General features: G+C 37.2%; 1 protein-coding gene and 1 non-coding gene across 4 annotated transcripts in view; both read left to right on the forward strand.

Annotated features, from left to right (window-relative positions):
- Nucleotides 1-9,853, forward strand: part of ghdc (GH3 domain containing) — a 13,298-nt gene extending 3,445 nt beyond the window's left edge. For 2 of the 3 annotated variants that reach the window (XM_015404417.1, XM_015404418.1), the window contains 10 exons: nucleotides 1,532-1,822; nucleotides 5,608-5,804; nucleotides 5,889-6,083; nucleotides 6,159-6,278; nucleotides 6,628-6,925; nucleotides 7,055-7,244; nucleotides 8,881-8,952; nucleotides 9,036-9,169; nucleotides 9,251-9,339; nucleotides 9,429-9,853. In XM_015404417.1, the coding sequence (XP_015259903.1) occupies nucleotides 1,532-1,822; nucleotides 5,608-5,804; nucleotides 5,889-6,083; nucleotides 6,159-6,278; nucleotides 6,628-6,925; nucleotides 7,055-7,244; nucleotides 8,881-8,952; nucleotides 9,036-9,169; nucleotides 9,251-9,339; nucleotides 9,429-9,650 (1,808 nt within the window). In that variant the 3' untranslated portion in view covers nucleotides 9,651-9,853. Of the gene's footprint in view, nucleotides 1-434; nucleotides 1,321-1,531; nucleotides 1,823-5,607; nucleotides 5,805-5,888; nucleotides 6,084-6,158; nucleotides 6,279-6,627; nucleotides 6,926-7,054; nucleotides 7,245-8,880; nucleotides 8,953-9,035; nucleotides 9,170-9,250; nucleotides 9,340-9,428 lie in introns of those variants that run through there. The other variant, XM_015404415.1, reaches the window with a different exon arrangement.
- On the forward strand, nucleotides 798-880 carry trnal-cag. Its single transcript has one exon. It is a non-coding gene; the product is annotated as a tRNA-Leu (tRNA).
- Nucleotides 9,854-15,124: the final 5,271 nt, after the last annotated feature.

Raw genomic sequence — 15,124 nt, forward strand, 5'->3', positions numbered from 1 at the left:
AGAACAGGAGTTGTAAGACGCGCCAGCAGCACTTTATATGTCTGTTGTATGGGGCCGATTTTCATTTAGAGTGACCTACGATGACGGCGGAAAAAAAGTTGTGGATAAAAGTGCAACAGTGTGCAAGCATTGTGCAACACGTTTTGTTTATGCTAACAGCAACATGACCAACATGTCATGCTAACCCCGAAATCCCACATACTCCGTCAGCGCTCCGCTCCGCTGCGCTCCAGACCTCCTGCTCAAACCAAAGCCTACAGCCTCTGCTGTGGCTCCAGTTCCTTGTGATCTCCAGTTCCTTGGAGTTCGTAGAGGGCATGCGCGAGATGATTAAATTCCAAGCAGCAATACATGCAGAAATGATCCAGGGTTTCTGCGGATCATTAAAAATAATTACTTTTGGATTTTTTCATTAATTTTTATGGGATTTCGGTGTAACAATCAACATATACCAAACCGAACCGAAAACCGTGACCACGAAACCGTGAACTGAACCGTGGATTTTGTGAACCGTTCCACCCGTACTCCCTCCTGTATAAACCCTGTTATAATTCAATTCCATCATTCTTCTCGTGCTTATGGCAGGTGTTATGCCGAAAGGTGCAGGCCTGACGAGATATGCATCCCCAGTCGCGGGAGCGCGCCTCGCTCTGTACAACTGCATATCGACCAGGAAAACGGATTGTAATATGACCAACGGAGCTACTTGTTGTTATATTAATTATATAAAGACATTTAAACAAAGCTCAGGGGGCTTTTATGGCAGGTGTCGAATATCACGTCTGTTTGCTCATGTCGTCAGGATGGCCGAGCGGTCTAAGGCGCTACGTTCAGGTCGTAGTCTCCCCTGGAGGCGTGGGTTCGAATCCCACTTCTGACAACATTTTTTATTATTAATCGTTCATTTTTTTTCCAATAGTACCATAAATGTATCTACATTTGAACTAGAACCAATTGTAATGTAATGTGTTTATTTGAGCAGTAAACAGATTTCGATCACAAACCACAGCACATTTTTATTAGTTCCTATTGATATTTTTCATTGGCTGTGCGAAACGATTGAGTTAAAGCGTTAACCAGTCAGCGAGGCGAACATCAGCCAAACACGGAAGCTGTTCATTGCTTCTAGTGGACGTCAAAGTTCCCACTTCCTGCAAACAGATGCAAAATAAACGTTGTTTTTGTTTACATCGTGAAAAAAAATAAGAGTTTCGGAGCCTTTTTTCCTGTTATAAATGGGTTGTTCGTGGATTGGCGTCGCAGTTCCGCTTTGTTTTGCGGTTTTATCCATAGCTGTCAGCATTAACAGACAAACGTTGGGTGAGTTTCCTCTACCAGGTGGTAGTAAATTATGAAAATAATGATGATAAAGTCGATTCGTGGCTATGGAGCCATTATAACTGAATTCCAGCTTTCTCCTAAAACGCAAGGGAAACATGTTGCGGTGTAAAGTGGACCAACAGCGCCCCTTGCTGGCGTATACTTGTATAACACCAGTGTTTCTTTTGTAACTCCGGCTTTTCTTTCACAGCCATGCCGCCGCCTTTACCCGCTGCGGTCGGCGTCCTCTCTCTGGCCGGGATGGCGCTCCTTTGGAGGGACATTAGCTCCAAGGTGAAGGGAGACAAGCGGACGTTTGGCAGTCTGTTAAGCCAATATGTGGCGGTGAAGGCTGTGGGTTGGCTCGGCAGGCGACAGCGAAAGAAACTGGAAGCAGATACGCTGAAGGTGACGGAGGTCCAGGAGGAGACTCTACTGAAGAGACTGCGTAAAAATGCGGATACTTTCTATGGAAGAAAGTACGACTTCCGCTCAATAAACGGTAAACGCAAAAAAGTGGGATAACAGAGATCTTCTGGATGTTTTACCAGTAGTTTTTGGTAACGTTATGGTTGAGGCTGCAAAGGCTGTGCATGCAGTGCCTTTCCAAAATCAAACATATAAGCCACAGTTATATTATACAACACGTACAAACTTCTATGTTTATTTATTTTATTGGGATTTTATGTGATAGATTGACATAAATCGGGTTCTTTCCAAATACCCCTAAATACAATGCTTTGCATCCAGCTGTCTTTATTAGTCACCTAAAAAGAGTTGCCCTTTGTGTTATTAGACCTGTTAGAAGCTTTAGAGGGTTGCTTTACAATATTTTTGAACAAACAGCATCAAAAGACAAAGGGAGCTGACAGGGCAGGGAATATGTTTAAAGTTGGGTTAGATGAGCATAGGGTATAGAAAGATAATAACATCTCCCTGAGCAAACAAATCTCCCTCTGCATGACAGGGTGCTAATTAAATAAAAATGTATTATAATACTTGACAATTTGTGTTAAAAGTGGACCTGAGTGACACAATATTGACATTTTCTAGTATTTTATGTTGACAAAAATTTTAAAGGTTCAGTGTGTAATAGGGCAATTAGCCTAGTAAACTAGGGCCACTGAAGAAAATAAAAAAAGTTAACTGATTTTTAAATTTTATTTCAGTATAATATGATGAAAAAGTCAGAATTCTAACTTTAATCTCAGAACTCTGACTTTTTTCAGAATTTAACAAACATGTTAGCATCAAGCTGTAGCCATGTCTGTTTTAGAGATAAACTCTCTTGGTTTAATCACCTTCTGCTCTTCCATTAATGAAGTAGCATCACCGGGGACCCCTCGGGCACGTAAAAAGTTGCCTAATTCCGTCATTTTCCACCAATGTATTTCTGTCCCTCCCAAACAACTCACATCTTTGTCAGTGAAGCTGAGCTCTCCCACATCTTTCCTTCATGGTGCCCATCTACACTAATATCCACAATTCTGAGATTAAAGTCATAATTCTGAGATTAAAGTCAGAATTTTGACTTTTTTCCCATATTAAACTGAAATAAAATGTAAAAATCAGTCAACTTTTTTTTATTTTTTCAGTGTCCCTAATCCTCCTCTGTAAGCCTCAATCAATGCCCCAGGCCCTAAATATGGCGGGCCAATCACAACACAGATGTGTTTTGAATTTCTGGATGCAAAGCGGGCGGGGTTTTGAGGGCGTGACGACAAAGCTGTGCGATGCTGGAAAAAGCACAACAAGGAAGATGGCCATAGCTATTGAACAGCAGGACGCACTGCGGCAGCAACAGCTTTCAATGGAGCGCTCCATTGAAAGTTAAAAGTTCTCTTTTCTGTTGCTGTTGTTCAATAAAAGTAAGTTTTAGGATCATTTGAGGCGAGAATATTTTACTTTAAAGCGTCATTATATGGTCATTTACAGATTTAATGCATAATAAAAAATAAAAATAAAAAAAAACATTTCCGAAGTTGAGAGGGCCGCAGCAACCAGCGGAGCTCCAAGGCTAATGGCTGCCAGGGCTAACCGCAGCCCGCCTCCAGCAGCCAGCTCTGATGGGGATTTTTGACTCCATTTTGGAATCAGTTTTGGAAGGATTGAACTTGGGTTTTTCGTTGAAACGTGAGCAGTAAGAGGCTCTACCCTCATTCATTTTTTTGAGAAGGACGTATTCGCCGGTTTACCAACAGGCTGTTTGTTCACACTCCCCCACCAGCTTCCTGTCGCACTTACTACGTCACAGTCAGTGGCGCTCATTGGTCAGAGCGTTGGCCAATGGGCACAGACATTGTTTGAAAAACAACAGGTTGTTCTCATCAACAATCTTCTGATGTCTCATTTATAGGGGCCAGACTACACATTTAGTCTGGTTTGTCAGGCTAGACATCAATGTAACTAATTATCTATAGGTGTTATTTATTATCACCTGTGAACTGGAAGTCTAAATCTTTTTGTTTTTCTTGCCTTAGAAATTGCTATTTATAGTTATATAGGAATGGGTTTGCATTTGTTGAGGTGACTGTAGAGATTGCCATTAAGCTCGAATGGCATTTATTTATTTAGTTACAGGTCATTATTTTTATTATTTTGACGATAAAAAAATGTTTTCCACATGTCATAAATTCAGTCAAGCTGATAAATATGAAAATTACCCCTTAGAATGTGTAAACCTTTCTAGGTAATTCTTACAAATTCTTATTAGTATAATTTTATTGTTTTTTCTGCAAAAATGTCATTTAGAAAATCTATTATTATAGTTCAGTCTAGGTGTGGGATTTTTGACCAGGACGAATCTTATTTTAGTGATCTACAAAAGAGAGGAGGGTGCTTCTAATAAATGTTAAAATGGCCTGGCAAAAAAATTAATAAATACCGGCCTGTACTTCAATTAGAACCATAGCAGCAATCTTCTCCTTCACCATCTTCCTCTCCTTTGCAGCTGTAGAACTGTAGCTCTGTCTTTTAAAGACATTCTCCAATTAGGTTTTTTCACTTTTTACTCCCTGTTGCCTGTTGTCATGGTGACTCATCGAATCAGGGCTCCACTGATAAAGAAATTTTATTCTTGTTACGCACGTGCTCAAGTCTGAGTGCACATACTCAGAGTTGATTAAACAAATTCACAACAGCCTTTGGGAAACTGAAAATTCACAGTTTCAAAAGCTAGGCTAGATCAATTCAGAGTTTTAAGATTTAAATCTGAGTTTGTTTAACCTGCTTAGTGAAACGGACCCTTGGTAGATTTAGAATAGAAAAAAAAATCCCTATATTGTCCCACAATGGGGATATTCTGGTGTTTACAGCAGCAAAAAGATTTTAGAAAAATGTATAAGAATAACATAGTAGTGAAGAGTTAGATTTATAAGATAAACCATCAAATACTGTACTGTAAAGTGTTTTTATAAAATAAATATTATGCACCAGGAGAATAAATAACCAATATCCAGCTATGGACATTTTTACAGTAATGGATATTTGAAAATAGCAGCAACATCAGCAATGTGCAAAATGACAGCAGGATGTTATTAAACTGACTAAGGTAGAAACTGTGCAAAAATCAGCATGAATGTAACAACTTATTGAGGTTATTGGCAACAGTAGTGGTTATAGATTCTTACAGCTGCTTGGAGGAAGGATCTGTGATAATGCTTCCTGGTGCATTTAAGGAGCAGCAGTCTGTCCCTGAAGGAGCTCTCCAGTTCTGCACAGCTTCATGCATGAGGTGGGAAACATTATCCAGCAGAGATGTTAATTTAGTTAAGATCCTTTTGTTTCCCACCTACTGCATTGAGTCCAGAGGGCATCCAATCACAGAGCTGGCCTTGGTCTAGAACTGCCAATTAGAGACATACCAGAAAAAAAAAAAAAAAAACTCTCGTAGCTTTAATTAGTGGTAAATATTGTGTTTTATATTTTAAAGGTTGTCTAACTCTAAGTAAGTCTAAGTACACATGATAATGATGTATGCTTGATTTAATAATAGATTTTTTAAAATCTTTTTTAAACCATATACCTTTTTTCAGTTAATATAATTTTCCTTTATTTTTTTTTACATGTGTTATGATTATAACAAACAAAATACATTGAAAAAAAAATTTATGTTATAAAAATGTGTAAGGCTCTGATTTAATTGTCTTTTTTGAATGACACAGACGTTTTTTGACGCCGAACTTGTCAATAAAGTAACCTGGTAATGTTTAGATTAAAGATTTGAACCAGAAATATTTTTTTATTAGTTGTTTTTCAAGTCATTTGTGTTTATTGCTCCTTCGTCAGACGCTGCTGGCTTCCGAGCGCGTCACCCCCTCACCACGTACAGCCACTATCGAGAGCTTATTGAACTCATTGCAGCTGGAGAAGAAAGGGTCATTATTGCTGAGAAGCCCCTTATTCTGGCCATGACATCTGGGACATCAGGACCCAGCGCTATGCTTTTGAGCACCAAGGACACAAACACAGAGTTCTTCCTGCAGGTCAGGCTTTTTCAAACCAGCGTCTTTCTCTGTTCTCATCTTGTGTCTTTTATATGTAAACTTAAATATGTCGTTTTGTGTTAGGGGGTGGCTGTTTGTTTAGAAGCTATGCGGAAGGCTTTCCCTGAGTCTGACAGCCTTCAGCGCACCACCAAATTCTTCTACACCCCCACATTTCGTCAGTCAGAGGCCGGCATTCCCATCGGACCAAACTCTTCCACTCCAGCCTCTTCACGACACATGCTCAACCTCTACACCACTCCTGCTCCTGCCTTTGAGGTAAAATCACAGGCTAAAACAGGTGCTGAAGCCTCTTTTTTGTTGTTTTAATGAAAATATTCTTTGCCCTATCAGGTTCCCAGTGAGAGGGACACTTTATATCTGCATCTTCTGTTTGCACTGAAAGACCCCAGTGTGGGAACCTTGGAGTCCAACTTTGCTTCTACAGTCTTCTATGCTTTCACCGCCCTTCAGGTGCATGTTAAATATTTATTAGAATCTATATTGAGCTTTATTGGCTCAACTGGCTATTTGTACATCGTCTTGCAGAGGTTTTCACAGCTCCTTGTACAGTTTGTGAAGTTACATCCACTTTTGTTACAGTTTTGGACATTTAGACATGTTAAAGTTTGCTAGTTTATCTTTCAATGTAGAAGTCAGTCAGATTAGCTCAGCCTGTACATTAAGGTTAATGTGCTCCTGAAAGGTAAGCCTCCACTTTGGCACATAACCTTTTTTGTTGGATGATTAAACTGTTATAAATCTAAATATAACCATTAATAAAATAATCATGATTTTATTTATATTGCATTCATCCTTACAGGATCGCTGGCAGGAGCTGGTAGAGGACATTGAGCGTGGGACAATCAGCAGCGCCTTGTCTCTGGAGCCCAAAGTGAGGACAAGACTCGAAGGTCTAATGAAACCAGATGCAGAGAGGGCTGGTCAGCTTCGGGCTCACTTCCAGGAGGGTTTTGAGGGGATCGCCCTGCGGCTGTGGCCTCACCTTAACCTGGTTCTGGCAGTGGATTCAGGCTCCAATCAAATCTATGGTGAAATGTTGAGGGAGCATTACTGCAAAGGAGTCCCTTTCTATTCCCCCTTCTATGCTGCTACAGAAGGTACCAACAGTTTTATTACAATATAGCAATTTATTGATTAGCAATCGTCATTGCAACTGACAGCAGTTGAAATGTTTTGTAGCGTTGACTAAGTGAGGCCAGCATTCATCTCTCTGTGGCCTCCTGTAGGTCTGATAGGAGTAAACCTGTGGCCTCAGGAGGAGAGCAGACGTTACCTGCTTTGTCCACGCTCCATGTTCTGCGAGTTCCTGCCAGAAAACAGCCTGGATGAGGAGAATCCTCAAACATTACTGATGGAGGAGGTGAAGGAAGGTGAAAGCTACGAGCTTGTTATCACCAACGCTTCTGGGCTTTTCAGGTTAGATTTTACTTTACTAACAAACAAAAAAATGGGGGACACAACTTTTATGCTATATGTAGGGCTGTAGCTAACGACTATTTAGCTAAATCAATTAATCTGCTGTTTATTATCTTTTCGATTAATCGATTAATAATCAGATAGCCAAAGGTTCCTTAAAGAAGACTTTTAGCGAAATTAAACCAAGTGAAACTAAAACTTCTGGATGGAGTATATTGACAGACAAAAAAGATTATCATCTTAAATGCAAAATGTATATATATATATATATATATATATATATATATATATTAGGGATGCACAATATAATCGGCCCCCTATCGGTATCGGCCTTAAAACTGAGTATCGGACATCGGCCACCCCACCGATATTTTACCCGATATTTGATCAGCTTCTGAGTTTCTAAAGTCTAAAAAAAAAAAAAAAAAAATACTACTTCTTCTTCTTCCTCAAAAACGTATTTTTTACAGATTTAAAAACTTCTAAAGACGAGGGAAAAAATATTGATACATTAAAATATCACAATATCTTCATATGCTGATATATTGCCATATAAAAACACCATATCAATCTCTTTTACTAATGAAATATTGCTATATGTCATCATTATGCTACGAAATCCCCCGAAAATTCACAAAATTTGTATATGTTGATATATTGACGCGGTATCGATCTATTTTACTAAAAAAATCTCACAAGAATTTGCAAAATATCTCCAGAGTTTGTAACAGAACGATGAAATTTCACGAGATTTTGAAAGTAAAATAGATCGATACCATGATTTTAAAAATCAATTTGATATCAGCATATGAAAATATATTTGAGTATATTATTTTTCAAATCGGTATTGATATCGGTTATCGGCTACATGAGTTTTAAAATATCGGCATATCGGATATCGGCCAAAATCCCAAAATCGTGCATCCCTAATATATATATATTTTTTTTTTTCAACAATTTTGGTATAATTACTGCTCTGAGTGGGTCGATCTGTCAGCTAAAGGCACGTTCATATAAAAATATATGAACCGTTTCTATTCCTGAAAGAACTCTATCAGTAGAAACAGACTTAAATTCTATTTCACAGCTCTTTCCAGAAAAATCTTGGTTGTAACTCAAGGGCTCAGGGTCACATAATAGCTAAAATAAAATTTCAGAGTTGGTCACTGGTTTCTCTAGTTAAGTAATGTACAAACATGACCTATTATATGTCTCAAAACATACATTTTGGAGGCAGTGCTTAAAACCAATCCTTTAATTTGCTGTTTAATAGTCAGATTTGCTCACCGGTAAAAAAAAGTTTTCTAGGGAAAAATACAGCTATCATTTTTTGAGGGTATTTTATTTTTTATGGGGATCATGCAACGTAAGCAGGGCATTGACTTAAAGAAGGTTGAGAACTTTTGGTGTAAATAATACATTTTAAATGTCATAATTTATCTGTCTGCAATAAATGAGAAGATATCATGATTTCTTATTGCTTTTTAGGCATAAGTCACATTGAAATACGGTTTCACTCTACTGAAAATAAATCACTATAAGGATAATTTAATCATGGAGTTTATCAGGAAATGTTATGATCTATTAAAATGCAATAAATAATCATCTGTTTTAACGGATCATTTCTGTGTTTCAGATATCGTATTGGAGATATTGTGAAAGTCACTGGATTTCATAACCATTGTCCCATTGTGGAGTTTCAGTACAGGTTTGAAAGCTTAACCCTTGATTTAATGCCCTGTTTATAAAAAGACCACTTTATTTTCATTCTTTGCTTCTGTTTGCTGTCAGACGGGGTCAGATGCTGAACGTTCGAGGTGAGAAAGTCTCTGAGGCGTTGTTCCTCGGGGCGTTGAAGAAAGCCGTTGCTCAGTGGCCCGGAGCTCAGCTGGTGGACTACTCTTGTGCAGAGAGTGGCATCTTGGGTAAAGCTGCTAGGTTTTTATTCTTTATTTTTTTCATGTAATAGTTTTAAAACTATGTATTAATTTACTGTTGCACTACAGGTGATTCAATAGGAGGCTCAGACCCTCATTATCAAGTGTTTATTGAGCTTAAAGGGGTGAGAAATCTAACAGAGGAACAGAGATATAAGGTGAGACTAATTCCAGTGGTTTTTGTGATTTATTCTTTAAAAAAAGAAAAATCTCTTAATCTTTCTCTGTTATTCCTCATTCCCTCTAGCTGGACATCTGTCTCCAGAAGGACTCTGCTGTCTACAAGTCATTTCGGATAAAAGGCAGTATTGGCCCAATGCGGGTGCAGCTGGTGTCAGAGGGGGCGTTCAAGGAGCTTCGGAAGCAGATGATGGCCTACACGAACACATCAGCCAACACTTTCAAAATGCATCGTGTGCTGCGGCGGAAAGAATACGCACAGTTCCTGTTGGGAAAAACAGTTTCCTAAAGATAGACATGAAAAAGAAGCTGTATAGATGCACTGGCCAGGGATTGATCCCAGGATTAATACACTGTGCATTTGGCATGGTTTAAATACAAAATTACAACTATGTATTTATTAAAAAAAACAACATTCTTTGGAAAAGTATTCCAAGGAGTCAATATTTGATCATTGGATTTTTTTTACTGCCTTATTTCTGTCTTCAGGAAATCTTTGATTCATTTTGCTACAGGTAAACAATATGCAGTAAATGCTGCATCAATTATTCTAACAGACATGCTACATCTGACTGGGAATCCAATACTCTTTTTTTCACAGATCAGACAAAAGTTTCAGTCTGAACGAGTGGAGCTGGTGGAGCTCAATAAAAAAAATATTTCTGCAAAGTATTCTTTGCAGAAATATTCTTTATACACTTTAATCTATTTTTGTAAAAAAAAAAAAAAGGTGTCTTTGTTATGGAAATTCTTATAAAGTCCTAATAAAAAGTAGTTAAATAACATGAAAAATATTAAACAGGACACTGTCCATCTAACAGTTATTATAGACCCCTTCAGGAAATCTTCATGGTGTGCAAAGGTCAAGTTTACAAGCAAATACATTTGTTGCTTTAGCCCCATTGACTTCAAGTGGTTGGAATAATCTGCACCAAGAGAAGATATTTAAGAAATTTTGCAATGATAAGGTGACTTCTGGCTAAGTGGAAGATGGAGTACCTTTATCTTGTTCAATTAGAATAAATATACATTTCCAGCTGAAAGTTATTTCTTACAGGTATAGTGGCAGTCTTTTGTGAATGTTTGAAAAGACCTGCCCTCTCCACTTTAAAAAATGAAAAATTGCACATGCACAACCCTGTATCCACTCCCTGAACGCCTATTAAACATGTTTGAGAGCGTGCACGAACCTATTTCTTCTCGTTCACGCTCTGTTTAAAAGTTGCAGTTTGCATCGCTTGCAAGCTTACTTCCAAAAGAAGATATGCAATTTTTTCCACTATGTCAGACTCACCCCCGGTAAGTGAAACTAGGGGACGAACACATAGGAAGGCTTTACGTAAACAGGTCACCAGAATTATTGACAATTAGGAGGGCCACTTATTTTGATGATCCACCTGGAAAAAGAACATCCTCCACTATACCTTTAATACATTACGATTGGATTATAACAGCGTTCTGCAGCAAAGATGATTGTGCAATGAGGAAAGGATGGAAAATAAAAACAGCTTGCCTGGTACTATGAATTTTGGTGTTGCCATTTGTCTGATAATGTAAAATTGGGACTTTACCAAATATGCATTACTAATTCATAAAGTCATAATTACTTAACATATTTTATTATCTTTTTCCTAAACAGCTGCTTAAGTCTCAGGCTGGCTATGGATATTATAAAGTTGTGTAAAATGATTATATAGTTTGTGCCACACTGAAGCTCCTTGTTCACTTATCTGTCTTTTTTTGCTACCACTTGGGGGCACTAGTCAAACATTAAGGACTTTTCTGGTTCCTGTAGGATGAATTCCAGAAAAAAGAACAACTAGCAGTGGTTTAGATGCTGTCAACTAAACTGTCATAGTCCTGCTAGAAATGTACCTTATCCAGAGAAGAATTCACATAGAAAAAATATCCCCTTTACATTCAATTCAATCAATTTTGATGGGAATAAAAGACTCATCTGAAAACAGAGTGAGCTCTCTGTTTCTGGGGTGTGCTGTTGCATGAAAACTTTCTCCTGCAAGTATTCATAAACTGGGCTAATATTTTTAGTAGTGTCCTATTTTAGCAGAGATTTGACATTGTTCTTAGTTTATTTTTGCTTCAGTGATACTTATGCTTTACAGTTCATTCCCACTAAGAGCTGTTAACCAACACCTAAAAGATTAATATTCATAAGTGGTAAATACTTTTTTTTTTTTTGTTTCTTATTCTGGTTTGTGTCTAGTTGAAATGTAAAAGTGTTTCAGCCTGACATCTCAGCTTCCTAGAGGATTTACAGCCTTAGAAACATTTTTGAGCATGTGTGCAAGCATCTGCTCACTTGCTCGTTAATTCAGTGCAAACAGCCAAGATCTTAGAATGACAGGCCTGGTTTCTCAATGGGCCTGGTGCTGAGGGAGGGAAAGCATGTTTAAAGGAGAAAAAAGGCAGCCTTACTAAATGAATCTGCATCCTGGCTTAGTGCAGTCAGTTTTGGAAAAAAAAAAAGATTACAGATTGGAGATTACAGATTTTTAAAATAAAACCTGGTTTCAACAGTGATTATCCTGTATTTAAATAAGAAAAATTTCTGTAGAGATTTGTGTGAGTTAAAGAGTTATACTTATCATTAAACACAATTTCAATTTCCAAATTAGTATGTACAATAGCATAAACCAAAATGCAATAGAAAAACATCAACATTTACTCCAGGATCTCTTTCTACAAAGAGAAATGGAAATTTTCTCAAAAAGCAGAAAACTTGCATTTAATGTTATCAAAGCTGTTTCACGTTAACAGACATCAAGTGCTCCTGGTATATATAAGGGCTTTGTGGCCAAACTTTATGTTCTAATACTTAATTTGGGCATGAAAGTTTAGAAGAGACAACCAGTAAGTCATAAAAAAAAAAAAAAAAAAAGCCAGAATGTGTGGTAATAGAACCAGTTTTCATTTCTTCAAACAAAACTTAAACTAAAATAAATAAATTCATTACAACCAAATCTGGCTAACTGATCAGTTCGGTTTGAAATCAAATGGATAAATGATGGTTTAAGAGTATTTCCCTTAAGATGTCCCGGGAGCTGAAGTCTTTTGAGGAAAAGAGTCTCATTAGTCAATAAAAAGCAGACTGTAGGTTTGCTTCAGTTAGTCAATAAAACATAGAATTATTCTTTTTCTTTTTCAAATTTTCTTTTACTAAAAAGGCCAAAGTTTTACTATCTAATACAGTTTATAAAATACAATTTTCAGGTTCAATTTGTTTTATTTCATTTGAACGTTTATTGTATTGTTAGTTTAAGCTCTTTCAGTGACAGACTGCTGCACCCTAAATGCACCAGAGAGCGTTATCACAGATCCTCCCTCCCAGCAGCTGTAAGACTTTAACCATCACCGTTCCCAACAACCTCAGTAAGTTTTTACATTGATATGGATTTTTGCACAGTTTCTGTCTCAGTCATTTAAATAACATACTGTTGTAATTTTAACTTTTTGCATCTCTATGGTGTTTCTGCGATTTAAAAAAATTTCCACAGCTGTTGTTGATTTTTTACATTTTATACAGAGTATTTATATGGTAAAAACACAGTACAGTACATTACTCTATCTGTTTTATTTGTGCACATGGTGTGGACACTTCTACTTTAACCTGTGCTGCTGTAAACACCACATTTTCTATTCTCTATTCTATTCCAATTTTTGTTTTTTATTGACTCATGTTTGATTATTTGAAAAGCTTTTTAAAGCTTTCCATCGCAAAATGGTTTAATGCAATTTAAGACAAGCTGGTCTCGTGGGTTAAAAAAGTCAGATCAAATAAGTCTTTTTTGCAGCTCTAAGTCATGCAAGACCTCAGAGCTGATAGTGAACATATTTAATGGATTAGACACTTTATTAGAAACAATGAGAGATGGATGAGCTACAAGCTGACAGCACAATGAGAGATCATTAAATATACAAAGCTGCAATTGCTGCCAAGTCCCGAACAGGATCCCTAAAAGATGGATGCCCTAACAGTCTGGAAACTGGCTTTTTACTTTCACTGTGTCATGTTTTTGGTTGGCCGTGTTTTCTTAGCAGTTTTATTAAATATTATATATACTGGTATTATAATATTATTTTTGAAAAATGGATCAAAAAAAAATTACAGTCATTCTAAAGCATTCCATTGGAATAACTCAACAGATAAATAAAAAAGATTTATAAAATGTAGTATACATCCAACTGAAACGGCTTAACCTTACAAGCCAGCTTGATAATTTGAAGCACTCAGGTCTTGTTTTGCAATTTAGTAATCAAGGAGTAGTCCAATTAAATTTGTTAAGGGGAAGGAGGAACATTCGCAGAGCCTTCTGAGCTGATTGGATGCAGCAATATTTGGTGCTACCTACTACCAAATGCAATGAGAATATTACTTCTATTTGCTGGTCAGACTGAACATCTGATGTAAAGTTAGGCCCAAATGATTGCTTTCATCTAATAGAAAATCGTGCAAATAATTGAATTCTCAAACATCGCATCCCCCCTTTGGATGGGCTGGTCTGAAACTGCATTTTAGGATTAATAGAGTATTATTGAATTGAATTAAAAATAGAAACTGTTAAACATGCAAAGATCTGGTCAAGAACCGTAAGACGTTTGAAATTGTAATGGTCAAAAACTTTCCCCATATTTTCTTTTTATAAATAGGAGTGTCCAAATGTAATTTCTAACCGTGAAAAAGGACAATCCTTTTGTTTTTCAAAATTGAAACTTATTTAAAAAAATTTTATTACCCTTTGTGAGATCAAATAAGACCTAAATCTGCTAGAGGTATGTATAAATGTGAGCTCAGCTGTTAATTTTCCCTAATGTAACCCTGTGTGGTCTGCTTTATTTCATGTTTCTGTTTTCTTTTCATATATCATTTGCTTTAAAACTATTTTTTACTTTTTTTTTTTTTACTTCTCTTTTCCTGTTTACTGTAATGACAGAATTTTGAAAGATCTTGCTATACAGTACTGCTCTGTTTCATTGAAAATAATCTTTATCAGGTTTCCTTATGCCACTTACAAAATTTAATATTTAATGACAATTAAATTAATTGACCTTATCCTTAGGGGGTCATCTTTCGCTGCTAAGTAAACCTTGATGAGAGCTTTAAACCAAACTGTCTGAAGCAAAAAATATTGGACTTTTGAATTGTATTTATTCTACTGGTTATATGTGTTAAAGTAATGTGTTGTTTTTATGGATTGGGCTTTCATGGAAACATTTCCAGGCTTCACTTTTAAATCTTCCTTTTGCGCAGTACATCCCATGCTTTAATTCTCTTATCTGGACCCTGATAGTACACTTGCTGTCTCACAGTCACACTACAAAATAGAAAAAAATAAACTGAGTAACATTCTTTAACTATCATGACGATGTTCCTTTAGTTGAACTGCTGGGGCAAAGCAGCACAATGGCTCGCAGTCCAGCAGGTACAATAGCATTCACTGACAGACATACTGGTAATCCATCTTTTCCTGATCTGCAGTCCAACCACACAATAGCCATGCACTGATAGTAGCAATGTGGGGTGTAATGGTGCTGTCAGATGCTCCCAAAAAAGGATCTTCCTCCTCTCCTTCCATCCACCTCCCTCCCTCGTCTCGCTCCCTGATCCGATGAGAACAGGTCCCCACTGAGCAGGGCTGCTTCTTATTGGTTGGTTTTGCACAGGAGTGGATGGGGGAGAGAGCTCAAGAAGATGCAACTACTCTGCCACAGCATCCCTACAGATTCGCGCGCTGAAGGATGATA

The sequence above is a fragment of the Cyprinodon variegatus genome, unplaced genomic scaffold, assembly GCF_000732505.1.
Source record: "Cyprinodon variegatus isolate N-32 unplaced genomic scaffold, C_variegatus-1.0 Scaffold1734, whole genome shotgun sequence".
NCBI classification, from domain to species: Eukaryota; Metazoa; Chordata; class Actinopteri; order Cyprinodontiformes; family Cyprinodontidae; genus Cyprinodon; species Cyprinodon variegatus.